Here is a 22814-nt window from a genome sequence, read left to right on the forward strand (position 1 = left end):
ATATGAGACAGACCAATAGCTACAGTGAATGAGTCATGTGTTTGACGGATTAGTTCTTGGCTTGATTCCGCATGCTGTTTGTTGCTGTTTAGTTATCCGATCCAAGCTCGTTTTCATGCACCAATGTGCTACACTCTTTGTTTTCCAAAATTACGGATTCCAAACCTGCTTCACCTGTTGTAGTATGGGGAGGCTATCTTTTTTGGTGACACATTATAGCTGATCTCACATCGATGTTCAATCATTTATCGACGCGTTTGATCATGTGGGATCACGACAGTACGTTATTTTGGGGAGTAAATCCACCCGATATTGTTCATCTGCAAGAGCAAGTATCTGGCGAAAGCAACATTTACCAGTGAAACCTAATCAGAATCCGTTATACCGACAAACCGGCGCGAGTCGCCCCAACGTGTGTTCATGTGCACTGGTTCTGTTGCAATTATCTGGATCCAAACCGAGTCAAGTTACAACTTTTGCTAGGACTGACCCAGTCAGTATCCGTTATACCGACAAACCGACCCCAAAGCGTTTCCTCAAAGGTGGGATCGTACCGTATCTAGATATCCCCAACTGGCATCTCCCTTGATCTTGGCACTGCAAGGGACTTCAAGGGACCGCACTCGTTCAGACTACAACTAGAGTCGACGTATTTAACGGTCAGACAGGTTGCATTCTTTAACTGGCCATTTTATAGCTGTTGCTCTGGCGGGATTAAAACTGGTTAACGCCAACGTGGTTCTACTATGTTTCTGCTCTGTCTGACCGTTAAATACGTCGACTCTAGTTGTAACAGTGCTGCAGGTCCCCGACATCTGGCCATCCTGCAACTATGCTCTGAATAGCAAATAGATGCAAATTGTAATATAAAAAAGAGGAGTTGCGACCCTCCCCAGCTCAACCAAAGCAAGCCAGTCAATCAATCGATCATCGATCCTACAATAAGCAACTGCTCTTCATCAATCAAGCAACCAGAATGAAGCTCATCCTTGCCCTCGCTCTCGTCTTCCTCGTTCTTACTCAGAGTATGATATCTTATTGTAGTTTACGCTCCAAAAAAAACTGATCATACTAACATCAATTTTATGCCATCTGCAGTGGCAACTGTCAATGCTGCCGATGGCGACTATTGCAACCTTAGTGGCTGTGAGTACAAACCCCGGTGCGACGCGGGCAAGAAAGAGATAACATGCCCAGCAGGGCCAACCCGAAACAACGGATGTCTCCTTGGACAGAGCAGGGTTAATTGCTGCACCAATGCCCGTGATTGCGCATAAGGTGGACGACACACAATTAGACATTGTAGATCCATGTACATACTGTTGATAGTTCATTGGAAGTAAATCGCTCACTGATAGACAAAGACGTTTTGTCTGTTGGAATTTGTTTAACAGATTTTCATGTGTATCATGGGGGTGGGTCTGGGCACCCAAAAGTTTGCGCAATATATCAGAATCAACTTGCATAACTGCGAAGGACTATTCGCCTTCCATCGCATTTCATTATTTAACCATTGTTGGGCTGATGAAGTCAGCGCATTGATCGTGGGATTACCATAGCAACAAATAAATGGAAGCCCATGAATCCTTTTTATACTTTCAGATAGCTATTCGTACAGTTTTGGCTGGAACGCCTAGTTGGGCCCTTCAGGCAATTCTGCATTCAGGTAATTATTGGCGTAGGTAGTAGATAGCAAAGCTCGCTGCTTCTGTCATTACGCGGTTGAGGGTATCTGTAACTGTCGAACAGTGTCCGTATTGGACCACCATATTATTGATATCATTAGTATCTATTTGGGAGTCCAGTGTCCTGAACGAAAGTCTTTAGGTTGTATTGGCTAAAATATGGGGACGAAGATGCAATTATTGTCTTGTTGCTGGGACAAATGGATGTCAGAACTGGGACATCATGATGCAATCAGAGAGGATGTAATCACGGTGAGGACTGCCCAAGTGATGACCTTGATGAAATCTGGAAATGTACGCAGTAGCTGGCCCCCATTTGAATGCACAAGGCTATGTCTTGAAGATTGTCCCCTAACTAGGGGCAATGCTGGAAAAATGGAGATTGTCGAAGGGTCACTAACAGCAGCACCTAGGTAGCGAGATGCCAAGTCCGCAGAGAGATCGGTAAGCCAACGTGCTCCCGAGTGTCTTGTCGAGATATCCGACATACTACACGTAGCTAATACTCATTCAACGGTTACCTCAGATTAATCACTTGGGCATACCACAATCGACGTGTCTGCATCGGAAAGAAATCAATAATACCATGAATCATCCCACTTGCATGAACATCTCCGTAGCCCGCAATGCTTATTAGCAGTTCCGGTGGGTTTTCGAAGGGGGTCAGTGCCAGTGACTTTGATGACTGGATAGGTATCCCACATTTCAACATATTGTACATATTTCACCGATCGAATTCAACATAGACGTAGTATTCATTCGTAAATCAATTATGGTTGGCAGTATATTGCAAGGCATCAGAGGAGCCGATCGTGCGGTGAATCCGCAAAGCAGTGAACTTTGTACACCCAAAATTCGCCCATTCAGACTACAACTCACTTTTCGCTCTCTCCCATCCAGCCCCCCCGACCACCCCACATCCCCTCTCTGCTCTTACACACACGTACCAATCCCCTACAGAACACTTGGTTTGGCCATCCGGACATGGACATTGAGACGGTGTGGGTACGCAAGCGGATGTGTAAGGGCACACATATGTTTTACACGCTGCATAGATAAAATATATAGTGAGCGCTATGCAAGAGGGACACCACACCAACGTTCTTTGCAGTACCTTGTGAAGGCGGATATTGGTTTTGTTGGTCCCCCTGCTGCTGTTGCTCTTGTTGTTGTTGTGAATCGTGCGAATCAAAAAAGGAGGAAAAAAATTCAAAGGCAGTCGCTGGAGATGGTGTGAGGGTTAGGAGAAGGAGTAGGAGGAGGAACGCCGTTGAGAAAATAGTATGCGGTCGAGCGGCCATGATTGTAAATGGTGATGTGTGAGCGCAGCCAACAAAGCATGAAGCGACCATGGCCAGCTCTTGTTGCTATAGTAACAGTGATTACGGCATTCACTCTCCGACAAGCGCGCATTGGGACGGATCTCAACATTTTAGCGATCGGCGAAAGAGCGTGAGGAGGGCGAGCCGCAAATCTGCATCACTCCATTAGACCACGACCAACAGAATAATGGAAACCACATCAGATCCAGCCGATTTCTCCCCTCTCACATTAAAAAGTATCATCGGATTTAGTGGTAAGACTCTAATTTTATCAAACACGGAAAATAGTACCAGTCAATTAACTGTCTCCAACAGGTTCTGTCCCTCAAGGCCACATCAAGCACCCAGATGGAATTCATACCATTTACTCCCTGGGATCCACAGTCGTGATCAACGACAACCGTCGACTTCATGCTCAAGAGTTTATGCAGGGACATACGAATGCTGTGAGCTGTTTGGCGGTGGATAAGAGGGGTAAATTGATTGCGAGTGGGCAGGTTACGCATATGGGATTCCAGGTATGTAGTGGTGCAGTGAGATCAATTACATAAGGTGATTTGTTAATATTAAATGGCCAACACTAGGCGGATATTATTATCTGGGATTTCGAAAGCCGTACGCTCCTCCACCGGTTCAGTCTCCACAAGGTCAAAGTCCAATCTCTCGCATTTTCTCCAAATTCCCTCTATCTTGCCTCTTTGGGTGGTGAAGATGACAATAGTGTCATTGTCTGGGACCTTCAAAAGGGCGCCGCCATTTGCGGGGCACCCGCCTCAAAAGACTCAACAGGAGCCGCAAACTGTCTAGCTTACTTGAATCAAGATGATACGTCGTTTGTAACTGGTGGGAATGGGACATTGCGTGTTTGGGAATTGAATGTTGCGCAGAGAAAGGTTCGACCTTCGGATGTGCTTACGGGCCAGATTAAGCGGGTGGTCAAGTGTGTTGTTGTGGATGAAAATGACGAGTACATGTACTGTGGAACGACTACCGGAGACTTGCTGGAGGTTAAAGTTGCCACGAGGTTATTTAAGCAGGCTGGACCACCAAAGGAAAAGGTAGAGTGCTCATATTTGCGGCTTTACGCATTCCAAATGACGAGACCTGATCGGTCGGCAATGTCATATGGTACAGGACCTCTTCAGCATGGGTGTGCTCTCCATCGCTCTCGCCCCCGCGCATAACTGCGTAGTTGTTGGCTGTGGAGACGGTACCATTGCTGCTCTTAAACTCCCTAAACTAAATATCATCAAGTAAGTCTCATCTTGCGACAAACCCAATTACGCCAAGCACTTCATAAACTATTACTATATTTTCAAAAATAGGCAAACAAAAGTCAGCGGAAGCGTCACATCCCTTACGTTTGATACACCGGCACATCTGTATGCGGGTACATCCTACTCAAACATTTACTACATGTCCGTTCAGGATTTTGAACCCATTTTGAAGTCAACATGCCACTATTCTGCAGTAAATGATATCGCATTCCCAGAGTAAGACCCATGATAAGTTGCTCATGACTATTCACCGTTGAATGTTTCAACCTTAAAACCTAGGGACTCGTCAGACGTCTTTGCTACAGCATCTGACACCGATATCCGTATTTGGAACGCACATACCTCTCAAGAGCTGTTGCGAATTGCGGTGCCTAATTTAGAGTGCAAATGCATCACGTTCAAAAAGGATGGTTCCAGCTTGATTAGTGGTAAGCTGCAACCGAAAATCCTAAACACCTGATGCAAACACAAGTCTAAGCAACTTTTTTGGCATTATAGGCTGGAACGATGGCAAGATCCGAGCCTTTGGGCCCCAAACTGGCCGCCTTCAATACGAAATCACCGATGCCCACAAAAAGGGTGTCACCGCTCTAGCAGTTACGTCTCCCACCAGCCCACATTCCCCAGCCTTCCGCATCGTCTCGGGTGGTTCAGATGGTCAAATCCGAATCTGGTCGATAACACCTACCCATCAAACCCTTCTCGAAACCCTTAAAGAGCACAAGGGAACGATTACGGCCATCAAACTCCGTAAAAACAATCTGGAATGTGTATCGAGTTCGGCGGATGGCAGTTGCATTGTGTGGGACTTGTTGCGCTTTGTGAGAAATCAGGTTTTGTTTGCTCCGAGCTTTTTTAAGAGCGTTTGTTATTACCCGGACGAGAGTCAAGTTTTGACCAGTGGGACAGATCGCAAGGTGCGTAATTTGGCCATGTAATTTGTCCGTGGTTCTCCCCTTCTGCCACCTGATGATAGGATCTGTCATTGGACAAATAGGTAGCGTATTGGGAAACCTACGATGGTACTCTCATCCGCGAACTTGAAGCCTCCCAATCCGACACCATCAATGGCCTCGACATCTCCTCCGACGGACAACACTTTGTCATAGGCGGAAGCGACAAGCTCGTCAAGATCTATCGCTACGAAGAAGGGTCAGTTGACTATGTCGGGGTCGGTCACTCAATGGATATCACACAAGTCAAGATTTCGCCGGATCAGAAGAACGTGGTGTCAGTTAGTGCGGATGGTGCGGTGTTTGTATGGAACTTTCCTCATGGCGCGTGATTGGAAAGGTAGTTAGACGGAAAGGTTTGTGGTGCTAGAGGGATAGATTCCATCCTCTGTAAAGGTGCTGAAAGGTTAAATGGTTGCAATTTATACCCTGTCATTTCACATTTTTCATGTCCAAAACAACTCTATTCCACAAAGTATTACAGTACCTATTCACAGAAGCCAAGCAAGCAAATCAAATACAATGCGCAATTTCAATCCACGTGGCCATTGACGCTCCCAGTGCAAAAAAAAAGTGAAAAAAAAAAGAAAACACGCAGACAACGTCTCAATAGGAATTCTTCTTCTCAAGGCCATTTCTCAATAACTCCATGACAGCTAAAACCTTTTCTTCCTCAAAGCGACGTCCAACGACCTAAACCAAGACAGATAATGTGAATATATGGTACCGGGAGAAAGAGCGCCGACCAAGGTTAACCACCTGAACTGCAACACTTGCTTCGGTACCGACGCCCTCGGCAAGCCTTGAATTGAACTCTTCGACTCCCAAAATTCCCAGAAAATTGAAGCATCCTTTATGATGTCCATGACTTTGCACCGCTGGCTGGCCAGGTATATTTACGGGTGGTGGAGCGCCTTCCTGGCCATGCACGTACATGAGGGTATCGTGAACGCGGTCTGCAGCAGTTACAGCTGTCACATTTGGAACGACGCCAACCGGATAATCCAGAAGACCATAGAGCATAGAATATGACGTTCCAGCGCTAGTGTAGGGAAAGGAGACGGAGGGAAGTGGTGGAATGGCGTGGACTTCGGTAAAGTCGTGTCAGTTTAAAAGTTATGCTAAGAATGAACGGTCATCAAAAGCCCACCAGGACAGATTAACACATCCATTCCATCCATCTCGTTCCACGCCTCCGCAAACAGTCGTTGATACTCCTCTTTTTCTTTCTGCAATTGGACCAGCTCCGCGGCCGCTTTTGGCCCTTTGCGAAATCTTGCCGTCGTGCCGCCAAGTCCCAATGTCCGAATCATCTGTCCCACAACGGTGTCATCCATGATCCTTTCGAAGAATGTCGCCACCAGGGCCCGAACAAGCATTGGAGCACGCATAAGAAGCATCAACGGGACGATGGGTTCCCCTAGATCGTCTTGCTGGAATTCCCGCAGGAAGGTGCAAGGTGAATCGAGATCCATGACGAGGAGTTTGGTAAGGAGGAGAACCGCCTGGATGGTTTTTGGGGGGTGGAATTCAACAACTTCGTGACCTTGTTTTTCAAGTGCGGTCACAGCAGTATGAACTGCACGACAAGCTGGAGGAAGCGCCCGCAAGAAACCGTCATTGGTGTACCAGCCAATTTTCAAACGTCGAGATTCAAGGGTTGAAGTGTATAGCGCATGATCAAAGGAAATTGGGACGACGGATGGGTCAGTCCGCCAGGGATGGGTGAGTAGGAGGGAGCGAAATATGGTGACGATATTGGGTAACGAGCGAGATACTGGACCAAAAACACGAGGTATTGTATCCCAAGATAACGTGTTATTATTTGTGGTTCCGGGTGGTAGACGACTGGAGGTTGGTTTCAAGCAATATAAGCCGCAATGCTGGGCAGGAACTCGGAGACCTCCTACAGCGTCCGAGCCAATGCCCACGAGTGCACCACCTAAAGTACCATTTCGTCAACCTTTCCGTGAGTAAAAATGTGGGAAGCTTAACCAAAATTAGATAGTTACCAGCCGCCACCAAAGCGCTCACACCGCCACTGCTCCCACCGGGACTTGTCTTGGTATCCAGAGGATTGAGGGTCTGTCCAAAAAGTGTATTGGTACATTCCGCGGATAGAAGATGCCAAGATACATTGGTTTTGCAGAAGGGAATAGCACCAGCAGTTCGCAGACATTCGACAATGGGTGCGTCTAGGTGTTTTGGTTGCAGGCACCCGCATTTGCACCCTAGGGTTGTGTCTAGTATCCAGAAATGGTAAGCAGAGTGCCTACTGAACAGACTCAGCTCTAAAACTGTTCCTTACCATAGCCTTTCACGTCCATGTCGTCTTTCAACGCTATTGGCAGTCCATGCAGTGGCCCTATAGGATCCAACGTGTGCAAATGGCCATAGTAAGATCATTTCTAAACAACGTCCGCCAGGTATCAATGCACAAATTTACCCACGAGCCTTCCTGTAGACCGAAACTTTGCATCAAGGGTTATTGCCAACAAAATCGCATCCTCCATAAACTGTTCTGATATGAAGTTGTACTCCCGATGCAGTCGCAGAGATTGCAAACAGTACACTCGCATGACATCTTCGGCCGACCATCGCCGTTCTGCAATGCCGGTGACGAGCTCTTGGGCGTATTGGGTGTGAAGGATAGCAACTGCCACTTTTTCTGGAGGATAATTCGAAAGAATTTTCTGTTCTAGGTTGTTATATGATGCCTTTATGAGACTGATCTTGTGGGTTTTCACAGAGTCCGCTGATAAATAAAGCTGGTAAGATGATCAGCAGACTCTATAACATAATGGAACGGAGTAGTCATCTAATCATACCGACGAAATAACTATAGATACGCTTCAGTCCGTCGATAAGAAACATTGTTGATCTACTTTGGGAGCAGTCCACGTAATAAACTGCAACAAAAGTATGGCATAATGCTCGTTAGTCAGCTGCGTTCGTACTGGTCCCAGATGTTATAGTTTCACTCCGGGCACCTGCTGCTACTGTTCTCCCAATTTAAAGATCAAAGAAAAAGCACACACCTTGACATAGATGTAGATCACCAAAACCGACACAGGCTTCAACAGCCAACCCACCACTGGTAATTCAAACAAAGTTTGCTTCTTGACACGATCCAACTCGTTGGAATTTGGTGCCGAGTGTACAACCGACGAGGACAGCGATTCCGGGGTGACCGTCGCTGGCATTCCCGTAAGGGGAGTGAGTGCGCGTTCCTTGTCTAGGTGCTTATAGGTACAGGAAGCATCAAGTTCGACGCTTTGGAGTGGTGATCTTTCCGAATGTCTCAGTTATCTGTCACGAACAACCAGGCAAGAAAGGTCAAACTACCATTTGTTGGGTGTACGCGAGGTGACGTGTTCTTTCAAGAGTGTCTCTGTCATCAAACAGCTCATGCACCAATTATAATTGTGAACAAAGATAATGGACATTTTGAACCCTTTTTACATCCTCTTTATTGTAATGACAGTCAAAGTAGATTATATGCTTACGGCCATACACAAGGAAATGGGTAGCAGTTTCATATATTTGACAATTATAAATTCAAAGCAGATATTATTTAACATATGAGGTTGCATCAGCAAAGAGGCACCAGTAACTCACATCAGTCGTAGTACACGACGTAAAGTACCTTCATTATATCACCGGACGCCGTGGCCCTTGTGGGCGAGGCGACGCGGCAGATATTTGCAGTTTCTTAAGTTGATCAACCAACAGGTCGTCATCTGTTATTGTTTCCAGGCTGTTCATTGTTTCGTCGGAATCGGCGATATACTGCGCACTGAATTCAGCATAGAATTCGTCGTCTTCAATGATGTCACGGGCTTTGGAGAGGAATTCTTCGGCTGCGTCAATGAACAAGGATAGTAAGGATACTTTCAGTTACATGGAGGGACAAACTGAATGGTCCTACCGCTCGCAATGCGCCAATCGGATAATATGGCGTCCAGTTCCTCCCAAACGGCGGGTTTCCGTCGTAGCACAACAGATCTGATCATGTCAAAGATCTGTGTGTGCGCAAACGTGGTGAATTTGCGGCAGATGTTGGCTCGTACAAACCTCATCCATACCTGATACCATGAAATATTTTGGCTTTGCGACATCACCAAATAATTGAGCACGTCGTGATACAGTTCATCTACACATTCGATCCTATAAGCAACGAAAGACAGAGCAAGCGAATGCTGTTTTAACTGTCTTCTCACCATCGGCAATTGTCGTCTGAGCCTTTGCCATTGTCTCAAAGTCCATCCCTAGTGGCGCGATATGAGAATGAATCTAGGTACGCAAACAAACTTTGTCAACATTACCCATGCTCTGAGCAACTTCTTCCTGAAGGAACGCTATGCGAAGCTTTCCTAACGTTCGGGCATCAACGTTTGCCTCAAACCAATTCCAGATCCGTCGCATAATGTCCTGATGCTCTGCATTTGGTGCACCGAGTTGGAGAGCGGTGATGTATCCCTATAGATATGGCCCCATCTGAGGTTTCGCCGATAGATGCGACACGCAAAAAGGCCGCAAGCGTTTGCAACTCACACGAAAAACATCCTCGCCGAATCCCGCCAAAGTCAAAATTGCTCTTACATGGGCTTGAACCCAATAAGACTCCACCAGCCGCGTAAACCCATCTGAGAAGCCTGGTTGATGTTTTACCAATTCCGCAAGGGTTTCAAAGGTGGCGAAAATGGCAGAGGATGAGTTGGCGAGAAAGGGATGTATCGCAGGAACGAGTTGGGTCTGCAGCTCTTCACTCTCCTTAGCTGCGTGGGTAGCAAACACTGGGAGAAGCTCTAAAAACTGCTAATAATATACAGACATGCCTTTAGTTTTGCGGAATCCTTAAATAACAAGAGTGGAGTCATGTTTTTACCGTGAAAAGATTGTCATCACCCAGGTCTTTCTCGATGGTTTCCAGAAATTTGAACGCGTCCAAAAAGGGTGACACTGTAGGGTCGCCAACCGACATGAATGAACAGAAACGGAGGAGAAGGGAAATGGTGACAAATGAGTAGAAAGATGGGGTGGGCAGTCGCTAAAGAATAGGAGCAAACAGTTCGTAAGCCCAATGTTGCTTGCAAAAGCCTCTGATCAGTTGAGTGACATTTGCCTTTTTAGGAAATTGCTAACGTCAGCATGTTTGGTTTATTGGATCGCTTGGTTCCGTCACACAAGGTAGGATATGAATGGTCATGATGACCTCATCGAAGGTGAAATGTCATCCATCCGAGCGTGTGGAACGTGTTGACCCCCAATTGTAAAATGGAACTTTGGAGTATGTCGCCCTCAACTACACAGGGGAAGGGACAGCGTAACGACGACGGGAACTACCATAGCAAAAGCAAGAAGAACGGGGGGGCGGTGAGGGGGGGAGGAAAGTGTGCGCAGAAAACCCAACTTATCGCTTTTGTCTCCGCGCATTGACCTGTCTCCTTATTGATTTACCCCTCGCCCGTTACATCATCCCTGTTTTGTAGCCCCCACAAGGTTGACTATTTAACGCTGCGCATTTTTTGTTTTGCTGTATTTTTTTTGGTCTTTATCGATTTATGAACAGTCAACTGTCGTTTTGTAGTTTTGATACGCCTTCACCATGCCTGGTCTGACGCCAAAGCCGGCCTCGACACCACACACGACTGACATGTCTTTGTCATGTTGCCCATCACGGAAACCACAAGGTCTCGGAATCCTGCTTGACCCACAACTGCCATCGGAGAAGCCAACCATTTTGGAACCCATCGCAAATCCGCACCGCCCACCTCACAAAATATCGCCTACAGATACCGACGACGACTCGGAAGAGTTTTTAAATGGGACTTCTTGGGAGCATATATACGAGCGACATCGAATGTACTTTGCGTATTTGCACAAGACACTGCATGCACTGAAACATGAGCTTGGTAATGGCAGAGAGGTTGAAGCCGGCGAAGCAAGTGGAGAGCGGAATAGCGATAGGCACAAAGAAGACGAAAATGACATGCCAGCGTCGGTGTTTGTGCTTCCCTACGACCTGGACACGGACGCTGACGAGATGACTTCAAGTAATGGGGTAGCACTGGGAGAGACATTTATCAAAGTGACGGTGCCTCCAGAAACAGTCCTGACAGCGACAGATGTTAAGTGATGACACAACAAAGCAAAGAACAGTTGCAGGCAGATTCACCCACGCATACCGCCGATCAAGATGGCGAACAGAACGCAGTCATTAGCGTATTGGTTCCCTCAGACACTGTTGTGACTTTAAAGGAAAGCCTTCCAGTGACAACCTCCACACCAGCTCTTGACGATCGCCCAAGCGTGTCCCTGGCACCACCTTCAGAAGTCACAGAACCTAGTACGCTTCTTCATATACCCGTTTCACCAGCCGCAGAAGGTGTCGTCGATGCAACATGCGCGTCCACAACTATTACACCGACATCAAAGCTCAAACCTGCTATCCGATCACGATCCCCGTCCTCAAAATCCGTTCGCTTCAATGCCACTGCCTTCAAGCATATCCTTGTTTTCCCCCGCGGAACAATACCGATAGCACTGTTGACTTGTCCGCAATTTACCCTGCAAGATTACGCTTCGATCGATCACCTCGGATCGGGGACTCCACCGTTGGTCGTACGTCCGGCAAACTTTACATTCGATGAGCTCTCGCGCCTTGATTCCTCGCGGCCTGTCCGTGTCGAGACTGTCATGCTCACATTAAAGGAGAGCACAAAGACACCAGTCTTGATTGTCCGCATACGAGTTGCGAATTGGGGCAACCCGAAAGAAGTTGTCATTCGATATTCAAACGATTCCTGGACAACGTATACTGAAACACGAGCCGAGAGTGCCAAGTGGGCAGGGTTTGTCGAGGGGTGCGATAAGAGTGAGGAACGATTTTCGGTTGAGATCCCCAACATGACGCCGGGAACGACGGTTTTCGCCGTTCGATACAGTATCAATGGTCGCGAATGGTGGGATAATAACATGGGCAGCGACTATAAAGTCGACCTTGCAATGCTCCCTAATACCACAACAAAACAAAGCTCATCTGTGTCCCAACCAAAATGGCCATCCATGTCCATCTGGACGTCAGAATATCCACCTAATGTATTCAAGTGCGCCCCAAATCCCGTTGTTGAACCGGTCGTACCAGATTCTCCTCCGCTACCAAATCCCGGACGTCGACATCGACCGTATTCATTTTGGACTAATGGGGATTGGACGCGAGATGCAAAATCTGGGCGTCTTGGATGTGGCTCGCTGCCTACATCTGAAAGAAGTGTAAAATTACAATCGGGGCATTCATTGTCACTTTCAAGACCTTTATATGCAGACAGTAATGGGATATAGGACACACATTGGAGGGTTATTGTAGAGTGTGCTTTGCTGATCTGATCCACTCGGTCATTGAATAGAATGCATTTGAACCGTTGATTATGTGCACAGCCGCAGGCGTCATGGATCAACTTTCGTCACAGCGGCGTTTGCTTATTGGTTTCAGGCTTTTAAGCGTTTTCAGTTGTCAGTTTCTCCTATCCGTCAACAGAGGTCGTATTCCAAAAAGTTGTTTTCCTTTTACTCGTAGATCTGCATCAAACAGATACCCATAATGGACTTTTTAAAGAAAGGTAGGGGCAGTGTGCAAAGTGTGGTCAAATTATCTTCCTGTCAAGTCAAATGAACCATCCGTCTTTACAGCGTCTGCACTTGTTGGTGGAGATGAGAACCCTCAGACCGAGGAAGGTCAAGACCGTGGCTTGCCCTTCAAGCTGCCAGGTTTCGTTGTCAACGCTATCGATCAATACCTTGATGGTAAGAATCCTTGTTTCTTTGTAAAAATATATATGTGAAATGAACAACTATACTGATGACATTGGATGAAATCCATTCCATATTTGCAGGTCTCAAGCCAGAACTTTCGCCTCTCATATCCCGCGAAATCGGGAATTTTCAAGAAAGTACCTTATCAAGTCTTGAAATCCGGGTGAAAGAAATTGTGCACCAGATCTGTCATGGGGATTTCTCTGCTTTGAACGGAAGCGGTGGAAGTGCTGGGACGAATGTGCCCACAAGTGGCGGATACGGTGCTCCGTCTTCTGATGGGAATGGTGCTGCATTGATGCAAGCTACCGGTGGCTACGGCTATGGCGCACCTCAAGCGGCCGTATCGAATGGCAGTTATATGAGCGAAATGTCACGATCGATTGATACCCCAGTTGCGACTACTGATCGCGGCATTATCCAAGACGCCCTGAACGCTGCTCAATCCTTTGCAACCACCGCGTCAAGCACCATCTTCAACCCTGAAGAAAAAGCTCGGGAACTCATTCCCCCACTCCGAGAGCAAGTTTCCCGCCTTCTCGCTGACAAGCATCAAGATCTTGCTGATCGCTTCTCCGAGGAGGCTATCAAGCAAATCAAGATTTATCTCCACGGCAACATTTCACCCAGAGAGATCGGGTCAGGCGCCGTTGATGATGCGGTGGATCTAGTATCTGGATTCTTTGGAGGGAACAAGCAACAGGAAACGGATCGGGCCATTCCAGGCATGAGCAACCTGAAAGCACTGTTTTCCCGGAAACTATCTGAGGGGATGGTCATTATTCGGGGTCAAGTTAGTACGACAATGCACCGTGAACTGACGACAATTGAAGCCAACATTTTCACGGATCTTCCCTCCCACATCCGTGGACCGCTTGAATTTGTCTTTGGAGGGAATCCTTTCCAAAACCAGGACCGTGGTCTTGTCAGTGATGTTGCCGATAAATTCAAGAGTGTTGTCCGGGGGTTACAGGAGGGCATTCAAGAGCGGGCGAGAGGTGTCGTCATTGAAGGTCATCGGGAGTTGGAAGGCAAAGCTGTGGACAGGGTGCAGGACGTTGTGGTTGAGAGGGTCAGGAAGTATGTGCCCGATATTCAGATATGAGGACATCTTGGCGTTGAGCTGTCGTTATTTGGATGCATTGGCGCTACCATATTTCATTGGCAAATATACCACACGTGTACAAATCCAAATATGCTAAAAATGCAGCATGAGGCTCTCAAACGAGTCCTGCCAACCCTGTATTCACTATTTTTCAATGAATAAATACTATCAATTCCCTATCAAAGCTTGCTGAGCTCCCTAAACATCTCAATCTTTAGCTCTCCATCCAAGAGGTCCTTGACCTTTAGCCCAAACTCCTTGAAAAACGGGTTCTTTTTATGCGTCTCAATGTCGGGTACGGACTCGTACCTCTCCACAATCGCAAACTGGTTCGGATCCGATGGGGATTGCATGACGTGCCAACCGATCGTTCCTTGGTCTTTAATGTAGATGCTGGCGGCCTTCTGGAGGAGGGCCGACACGGCGTCTTGGTGTTGAGGCTTGGACCGGAGGTGGACGACAAGTGTCACGGGCAGGCTGTTGGGGTTGGCTTTGTGCAGGTTGGTGGCCATTGTGTATAGTCTTTTTGGTTTGGGTTGCGGAGAAATTGCGAAAGGAATGCAGATGGTTTTTGGGTATTTAATAGGTTTTTCGCTGACGGGCTGGTGATTAAGCCGATCGTGCGTGTTCCATTGGAATTACGCACGCGTCATTGACCTTTCGCTTGCCGACAGCTGAAACCGGATCTTCACTGCACGTGATAGCAGCAACCGCCACATTTGTCAACCTTCGGACTTTTTTCTGCGCGCCGACAGCAGAACATAAGACTCCCTCGCACCTGATTCAATGGCAGCAGAGCACACAAAGCGTTATCTTGAAGAATATGCGGAGATAGTAGAAGTGGAAGAAGCAACTCGTAAAAGGCCTCGTGATCTCCGTATTCCAAAATATCAGGAGCGACTCCGCTGTTTCCCTCCGGGCCGCATTCTCTACGGAGCTGGGGATAATGACGATATTCATGTACCATTTGCAGGTTCATATGTTGATGAACTTCGCCATCACCAGTTTGCTTTATTGGACTCCGTATTTACGTCATTTCTCGACACGAACCGTCACCGAGGGGTGAATTACAGCTTAGAACGGCTATTCACAATGGACAATAGACATAACAAATACTTCAGGTTTATGCAGTACGACATTCCGTATCTGGCTACTGTTTGCGTTTATGATGATTACGATGGCGACCGGCTCAACATCAAACTGCATAATGATGGCTTCACCTACGTTCCTAAACGCGGGCGCATTGTACCTCCTCGGCACCAATGCGACGGCTGGGTGTTACTAGAATCCCAAGGGTGGAAGGATTTGAAGGGACTCATCAATGCATTCAAATCATTGAGTGATGGAACTGCGTTCAAGACTTGTCGTGTCTTCTATAACCACACTGAGCGACGTTTAGATATCAAGATGAATTCAGAGGTGGACGGATACAAGAACGTTATTATTACGTTTGAGGATGGATACCCTTATTTTGATGACGATGTGGAATCCACACCATTGTAACCTTAATTGCTGACTGCTGAGTAATGTAAGAACTGAACACTTGCAGTATTGATCCATAATGAGGAATGTCACAGTCATAGCTCATGTTCGTGAGAGAGAGACAATAGGCATAGTGTGTGGGCAAAAAAGACTGTCAGTCTGCAGATAGATGCAGCCTCTGGATTGAATGAGATGACATGCAAGATGCCTCCCTCGATTTAGGCAAATGAACTATGCACAAAAGATGCTCAACGGGTCCAATATTTGCGGCAATGAACAGATTGCAACTATCATCCCTTGCAGTCATCTATGAGAGGAATATTCTGCAGTTGCCACCTGCATGATGCTCCATGACTCATTTATCCACTCTTTTTTCTATATAAACCCCCCTCTTTGCTGCCCCCCATCTTGTTCTTTACCCTCGACTCGCAAGCATCTGCCCATGCTCAAGTCTCAGTCCATCATGAGAATGCCACTCTGGTGCCGAGGACCTCGCCCTCCCGACAACAGCAACAACATAACCCCTTGCAAACGCTGCTACTACTATATTGCTACGATTGCAGGTATATCCTTATGATTTTTCCCACGCGCATATTACCAGTCTAATTCTGACTTTACTAGTATCTGAAACATCCTCCGACTAAGAATTTCGGAATCAAAGGGCTAGTAGGATTTCTCTCGTGGTGGTGGGCTTAGTTACCCGGTTGACCAACCGTAACGTTATCGCATGTGTAATTAGGCCTAGTAGTAGTTTGTTACTTGTAAGGAGTTAGTTAGCTAGTTGGCTTTTCCGAATCGGTTCTCGCCGGTTCATTCCCTGGTGTGCGAGGCACTGACATTTGTTTTTGCCAAATACACTAATCAAATAAGTAAGAGCTATGGATGTGCTTTGGCCATCAGTAGCGAGTTTATATTTGTCACCTCCGACTCAACCAGTGTGGTTCCATCCGCATTTGGTATCTCTTGCGCGTTACCGTGTTTCTCTGAATAGCATGACGCTTGAGGGTTGAGCACAAACGTCAAGCAACCAGAAAGCAAAAGGTAGGGTACAGCAAGGATATTTGTAAAAACAAAGACATGCACATTTAAAGAAAGCAGCAAACGTCCAATACCTCCTGCTAGTCTTTGGCATTATGGGGGGATGGAGCAAGAAGAACAAAACCAGGGGATGAACCCAAGGAGTCAGGGAGCTTCCAAAAAAGAAAAAAAAAAAGGTTCCTACCATCGTGCGTAGAACGATCGACATGATTCATTTCGAATTGGGTCATCATACGCGGCGCGTGCTTCGCGGAAAAAAAGGCACACAAAACGTTTCTAGTTACTTTATCAAAGCTATAAAAGTACCAGTTGCAAATCATGTCACCATCCCCCTTTAGACGACTGTAGCATACAGTAATAGATATTTTCATTTTTTACATGCAGAATGTCAATTTCAGGTAGTCAGCTAGAAATGACTCAAACCGATCCTCCACACTCTAGTCTCGTCCCAACAAGGGAAGCCGACGAAAATGTTGTGATCCCCCTTGACGATCCGTCTATTATGCAGCGGGAGGACGGGTGGGCCATTCCCGTACCGAAGGCCGTAGGTATCGGAACCGAGTCGTACGTCACTAATGGGGGAATGGCACAACCATGGCAAGACGGCGTCAAAGAGGTTGAAAAGCATGTACAGAACACGGATCGCCCGCCGCGTCCGGAACGAACAGGAAGCCTTATTCGCGACTCGATTTCCATATCCATTTCCACTCCCTCTGATCAAGACACGGCAAGTGAGGTCCGGCAAAGGACGTCACGACAGTATCAAGATGGGAAAGGTAGAGAACAGACCTTTGTTGAAGGTCACGAAGATGGAGATGGATCTGCGGGATGTGATGGACGTATGGACATTTATTGGGAAAATGTTCGATACTCTGTGACGGTCGGACGCGGGAAATCGAAAAAGGAAAAGGAGATTCTAAAGGGTGTGTCAGGACGGGCTCGTCCTGGAGAGGTAAAAATATATATCAATAATTGGAGTATTGGAGATCATGAACAGATAATAATGGTTTGTCTGCTATCAGATGGTTGCCATCATGGGAGGATCGGGTGCAGGAAAGAGTACGCTTTTAAATGTCTTGGCTGGGCGGGTGCCAACCGGCACACCCACAGGCGTTATTCTCGCCAACGGACGCATCCGAGAAAAGCGAACATGGAAGAGATTGGTAAACAAAAGCAGCCTCATGAAACGCCAAATCTTTTTTGTACCCTCGTAAACTAATACTACCATTTAATGGTAGGTTGGTTACGTCGAACAAGAGGACTTGATGTACGAAAACTTGACAGTTCGCGAAACCCTCACTACAGCCGCTTTGCTCCGTCTCCCAAATAGTCGATATACCAAAGACCAAAAACTGGCGCGTGTCGATGAGGTTTTAGCAGAGTTGGGTTTAACGCATGTGGCGGATTCTAGGATTGGGAATTCCCAGATGGGCGGGATATCTGGTGCGTTTGTTTTTCGTTTGATGCTTTCCATCTACATGAACCGGATTGTAATGGCTAAAAATGTTAATTGGTTCATAGGTGGCGAAAAGAAACGAGTGTCGATTGGTGTGTTGATACTTTCATAGCTTTTGTTTACATCCTACTTATTTTGTTGTTTTGATTAGGTATTGAACTCGTCACGAATCCAGGGTAAGATCTCCATCGGTGGGTGCATAGTCAAACGCACAGGTTACTCACAAGGGGCTTTAGAACGCTCTTTCTGGACGAACCGACAACAGGTCTCGACTCTGCAACGGCACGGAACATTTGCGATATGTTGAAAAACGTAAGCTGTTTGCACTTGCCGTAATCGAATACGTTGTTGACTTTTTGGTATGGTTTATCAGCTAGCAAAAAAGAGCGGGAAAACGATTAGTACGTATTGTTGAAAAAGACCAGTCATACTTTTGCAAAAAAAAACGTGGTGCTCAAAAGCGTGTTTTTTAAATGACAGTCATGACGATCCATATGCCGCGAGAAACTATTTTGGATATGATTGATCGGGTCGCGCTCATGTCATATGGCAAGATGGTCTGGTTTGGACCTGCCAAAGGTAGGGACTCTGATTCGCACAAAACTGGGAAATTCGAAATAGACATAAACACATGTTATCATCCTTTTTGTAGATGCGTTAAAGCATTTCGCTCAACTGGGATACAAGTGTCCACCTCAGACCAACCCCGCAGACTGTAAGTAAAACCAACATTTTTGGGCTAAACAATGCAAAACACGCCCATCTGACACGTCCGCAGTCTTTCTTGATCTCATCCAGGTTGATACGCGGGATCCTACATCCCAGGAAAGACTCAAGAAACTTTTGGACGCATGGGACAGGGTGTCGACACAGTATGTGAAACCGATTGATAGTGCCCTGCGGGAGACCGCAACGGGACAGCAGCAAGCGCTCAAGGAAAAGAAAGGTGCACGACATAAAGTGGAAGACGATTGTCATATTGATCGCTGGGCTGTACCCTGGCCGGTGGAATGCGGTGTATTATTGCAGAGGAACTTGAAGGTATGGTTTCCAACCCTTCGATGCCTATAGCTCATATTTTAGTGTTTTGTTTAATTCCTTGATTTTTTTTTAGCATGTTTGGCGTAGCAAGATTATCATTATCTCGACGCTCATACAGCAATTTATCCTTTTTCTTATTATTGGGTTTGTCTTTTTCCGGATATCGGATGACCAGGCGGGTGTTCAAAACCGATATGGAGTCTTATTCTTTATTTGTATCAATCAGGCACGGAAACAGTTATAAATATGGCAGATTGGGAGCAAAGCTAACCCGTAAAACATATTTTTTTTCAGACATTTTCGTTCCTCATGCCCATCATCACCGTGTTCCCACTCGAACGACGCATCATCCTCCGAGAACGTGCTGCAGGATCATACCGAGTTTCCGCGGCTTACCTCGCAAAATCTCTCTCCCAATGGCCTCTAGCCATCTGCGCATCCCTCTTGTTTAGTCTGCCCGTATATTGGCTCATAGGGCTGCAGCCAAATGTGGGTCGATGGATTTTGTTTATTGTTATTACGCAATGTCTGGTTTTTGCGGCGCAGAGTTTGGGGATGCTTATTGGGTCCAGGTGCGTTGTATATGCGTTCTGTCGAATCATATCATGCCCTAACTATGTATATAGTGTTCCAAATGTGCAAATGGCTCAAGTGTTTGGACCGCTCGTTGTGGTTCTGTTTGTTATTTTTGGAGGAAACTTTGCGAATCAGGATAGTATTACGCCGGTTTTGAGGTGGATTCAATGGTAAAGTGTCTTTTATTTCAATCGTTGATTTTGAACGGTACTGAAATGGAAATGTGTAGGATATCAATCATTCGTTATGCGTATGGGGCGTATATGCAAAACGAATTTTACGGACTAGAGTTTCAGTGTCCGGGGGGAGGTGGTGGTGCAAGCGGAGGTGCACTCTGTGCAGCTCAAGGAGAGCAAATCGTTAAATCGTTTGGACTGGTATGTACAACCCAAGTGCACTTTCAAGCCCACATTTTCTCATTCTGTTCATGCATAATTATATAGGACACACCTTCGAAAGCAGTGTGTATTATCGTGCTTGTGGGTCTTGGACTGGCGTTTCAAGTACTGGCTGCACTGGTACTGCGACGGACGACGAGATTGAGAATCAAGATCATTTAAAAGAAATGATATTTTTTAATATTGGTTTTTTAATGGGTGGGGTAAACAGTAGGTAATCATTGTTAATCAGAAACATAGTGCGGAGCCGATGGGTATTGGCACTAGTACAAAGATTCCAACCAATTTAATCATAATTTTACTCGATTTAGACTCATGAACTATGGTTTGATTCAAAAAATCCTATGTAAGTCATCGTCCATTTTCCCAGGCTTTCATCTTTTTCTACAGATATCATCATGCCACCAAAGAAGAAGCAAAAGCTCGAAAGGCTCGAAAAACTTGACAAACCCACCTTACATACCTGCAACAAGACGTCCTTCACAAAGGCTTTCTTGCCTAATGAGACCTACCAGCAGCGTCTTCTAGATTACATCGCCATCATCCATCAACTCGCTGACCATGCTTCCCACGCTCTCAAATTCTACATCCTATATGCACCAACCTTTCCCACGGTAAATGAAGATACAATTGAAGCGATTCTCTATCTTCTCAACAAGGGGGAGGCTTGGCATCCAAGAAAGGAAGCAAAGAAGGCATGGCGGGATTGTTTGCTGCCATATGTTCAACGGTACTGCCACATCATCAGCTTCGTTCATCCAAATCTACAAAAAGAGCAGCAGTCAATCAATTACCTGACAGCGAGTATGATGACGAACCTGAAAGTCAACGTTCAAGAGCATTTCATGCAGATGCTCCTTCGGTATATCAATCTGCGGCTCGATGTGAAGGGACAGAAGCAGCGACTGCCACTGAAAAGCGATGCATGGAAAGCCTTCTTTACTCGGCTACGCTACTTAAAGTCAGTTTTTCTTTTTGATATCGTGCCCGAGTCGCTGGATGACTTGACTGCTGAAGAGAGTGAGCTTCTAGAAGAGATGTGGTCCTTCATTCCCCTTTCCGACCAGCCGCTTGCATATTCGGTTGCTGTTGACCCTCTCGCTTTCTTTCCTGCTTACTGCAAACTCTCTGTGCTGTATGAACGACATGGCTTCCGTCGGTTCAGCGCAATACCTCTTCATCGGTCTCTGATTCAGTCCCATATTCGCATCGACACGGTCATCCTGTACCAGCATATCCTTTGCATCATGCGACGGGAAGCGGAAACTTGTAACGGATTTTTTGTTGGTAGACTACGGTAAAGACAACTTGGGTCTCCTAGCAGGTTGTGTGGGTGTCCGTACTAGGAATCGTAGTCTCCAAATCCTTTCTTTGGGCGTCGGTAGCGACTTGAGGGCGAGAGGCAAGGAGAGTCGGTTAGTTGTGAACCGAGCAGGATTTAGAGGCTTCGGTACGGGTGATCAGGCCGTTGAAGCGCTCTGTTAGGTTCCTGTTAACCTAAGATTGGAGTTGAGAAGCGAGTTATGGGGATTTTTTTGTCGCTACGGCTTCTGCCCCCGACTTATTTTATTGAATACATCCTTTTTATACAAGATTCTTGGATAAACTGTTAAACTAAACTAAACTAATGGGTGTCGCTGCACCGCAACTGATTTATTGGTGGCGGTACCGATCTCTTCCTTTTCCGCACTGGCTCGGGCCTCCACAGGTTGTACGAGGCACGCTGAAATCTAATGCGCCAATTGCCATTCTCCGAACCGGTTTTTTCGGTCGCGGTAACCCAATCGGTGGAGTTGGTCACGCGATTCGTGCTTCCCGCGTCCGATTTGGGCTTACTCGCGATCTCTCGAAGACGTCCTCGTCGTTACATCCCCCCTTTGAAGAGCCAATGCACCGGCGCTCCGAGCGGGGGTGTTGGGACGTCAATTACCAGGTCGGTACCGGATCTGTGGGGTCCGCTTCATCTGCATCTTGGTTCACGACCCAGATGATACTGGCACGGCCACCGACGTTGCAACAAAACCAGATTTGATCTGTTGCGGTACGAACGATGGTACCCGGGGTCACGTCGGGGCCAGTTCTGGTTACGTAGAGGGCCGTAAAGGTCTCCGCGGCCCTTTTCAGGTTTGTCGCGCGGAAATGGTACTCCGCGTGCTCGTGATGTCGGGGTCTGGTGAGCCTTGCAGAGGCTTCCGCTGCGTTCGCCGTCCTTAGGAGCACCGTCCTAGCTGCTTCAATGACGGCGGACGCAAACTCGTGGGCGTCGTCATTCGGCCAATCGGTGAACGGAGCCGTTTTTCGGCTTCCCGCCTCATGTTGGGGAACCCCGCGGTCGAGCCAAGCGGCGCACGGAGCTGGGCGCCCTCTTTTTCCGGGTTTTTTCGCGTCGGCAACTATTCCGACCGCTGCTTCACCACCATCGGTGGCCTTGCTGTAGGGGTCCGCGATGTGGTTTGTGAGGGGCTGGCCCACCGCGTAAGGTTTCGGAGCGTCGACTCCCAGCCAAAACTCATGCCCTGGAGTCTGCAGCGGCGCGTTGGGGTTGGTCCGAAGCTGATGAACCCAGGAGTGAACCCAGGTAGCGATCGCAACCCCAAGGCGATCCAGCACGCCCTCGGCCTCGAAGTCGCCCGAGTCTTCCTCCCAAGGGTAGCCGGACATGTACG

General features: G+C 47.1%; 9 protein-coding genes across 9 annotated transcripts; 6 read left to right on the plus strand and 3 right to left on the minus strand.

The window, feature by feature from the left end:
- The first annotated feature begins 3121 nt into the window (after window positions 1-3121).
- On the plus strand, window positions 3122-5679 carry SPPG_05851 (uncharacterized protein). Its single transcript, XM_016754056.1, has 8 exons — window positions 3122-3261; window positions 3323-3525; window positions 3592-4065; window positions 4142-4260; window positions 4333-4500; window positions 4564-4712; window positions 4783-5201; window positions 5282-5679. The coding sequence occupies exons 1-8, from the start codon at window positions 3195-3197 to the stop codon at window positions 5567-5569; spliced, it is 1887 nt and encodes a 628-aa protein (XP_016606924.1). The 5' UTR covers window positions 3122-3194; the 3' UTR covers window positions 5570-5679.
- Window positions 5680-5843: 164 nt separating this feature from the next.
- On the minus strand, window positions 5844-8111 carry SPPG_05852 (uncharacterized protein; the record flags this gene model as incomplete). The annotated part of the gene is made up of 7 exons (XM_016754057.1): window positions 5844-5930; window positions 5997-6325; window positions 6388-7179; window positions 7250-7480; window positions 7546-7602; window positions 7684-7992; window positions 8066-8111. The coding sequence occupies 7 exons, from the start codon at window positions 8109-8111 to the stop codon at window positions 5844-5846; spliced, it is 1851 nt and encodes a 616-aa protein (XP_016606925.1).
- A 649-nt stretch (window positions 8112-8760) lies between these two features.
- Window positions 8761-10328, minus strand: SPPG_05853 (uncharacterized protein). Its single transcript, XM_016754058.1, has 7 exons — window positions 10126-10328; window positions 9792-10055; window positions 9563-9716; window positions 9458-9505; window positions 9323-9390; window positions 9166-9259; window positions 8761-9097 (listed from the first exon to the last, which is right to left on the minus strand). The coding sequence occupies exons 1-7, from the start codon at window positions 10219-10221 to the stop codon at window positions 8889-8891; spliced, it is 933 nt and encodes a 310-aa protein (XP_016606926.1). The 5' UTR covers window positions 10222-10328; the 3' UTR covers window positions 8761-8888.
- Window positions 10329-10556: 228 nt separating this feature from the next.
- Window positions 10557-12665, plus strand: SPPG_05854 (uncharacterized protein). Its single transcript, XM_016754059.1, has one exon. The coding sequence runs from the start codon at window positions 11376-11378 to the stop codon at window positions 12579-12581; it is 1206 nt and encodes a 401-aa protein (XP_016606927.1). The 5' UTR covers window positions 10557-11375; the 3' UTR covers window positions 12582-12665.
- A 14-nt stretch (window positions 12666-12679) lies between these two features.
- On the plus strand, window positions 12680-14335 carry SPPG_05855 (uncharacterized protein). Its single transcript, XM_016754060.1, has 3 exons — window positions 12680-12859; window positions 12930-13043; window positions 13133-14335. The coding sequence occupies exons 1-3, from the start codon at window positions 12841-12843 to the stop codon at window positions 14155-14157; spliced, it is 1158 nt and encodes a 385-aa protein (XP_016606928.1). The 5' UTR covers window positions 12680-12840; the 3' UTR covers window positions 14158-14335.
- On the minus strand, window positions 14179-14827 carry SPPG_05856 (uncharacterized protein). Its single transcript, XM_016754061.1, has one exon. It carries the CDS (start codon window positions 14667-14669, stop codon window positions 14337-14339), a length of 333 nt encoding a protein of 110 aa, XP_016606929.1. The 5' UTR covers window positions 14670-14827; the 3' UTR covers window positions 14179-14336.
- Window positions 14828-14943: 116 nt separating this feature from the next.
- SPPG_05857 (uncharacterized protein) lies at window positions 14944-15660 on the plus strand (the record flags this gene model as incomplete). The annotated part of the gene is made up of 1 exon (XM_016754062.1): window positions 14944-15660. One exon carries the CDS (start codon window positions 14944-14946, stop codon window positions 15658-15660), a length of 717 nt encoding a protein of 238 aa, XP_016606930.1.
- Window positions 15661-17062: 1402 nt separating this feature from the next.
- SPPG_05858 (uncharacterized protein) lies at window positions 17063-20310 on the plus strand (the record flags this gene model as incomplete). The annotated part of the gene is made up of 15 exons (XM_016754063.1): window positions 17063-17629; window positions 17700-17840; window positions 17916-18120; window positions 18199-18225; window positions 18285-18309; window positions 18370-18445; window positions 18507-18534; window positions 18614-18712; window positions 18786-18848; window positions 18912-19174; window positions 19248-19400; window positions 19469-19746; window positions 19801-19920; window positions 19980-20127; window positions 20194-20310. 15 exons carry the CDS (start codon window positions 17063-17065, stop codon window positions 20308-20310), a joined length of 2310 nt encoding a protein of 769 aa, XP_016606931.1.
- Window positions 20311-20546: 236 nt separating this feature from the next.
- On the plus strand, window positions 20547-21449 carry SPPG_09322 (uncharacterized protein; the record flags this gene model as incomplete). The annotated part of the gene is made up of 1 exon (XM_016757481.1): window positions 20547-21449. One exon carries the CDS (start codon window positions 20547-20549, stop codon window positions 21447-21449), a length of 903 nt encoding a protein of 300 aa, XP_016606932.1.
- Window positions 21450-22814: the final 1365 nt, after the last annotated feature.

This window comes from Spizellomyces punctatus (genome assembly GCF_000182565.1).
Source record: "Spizellomyces punctatus DAOM BR117 chromosome Unknown supercont1.10, whole genome shotgun sequence".
Taxonomy (NCBI): Eukaryota; Fungi; Chytridiomycota; class Chytridiomycetes; order Spizellomycetales; family Spizellomycetaceae; genus Spizellomyces; species Spizellomyces punctatus.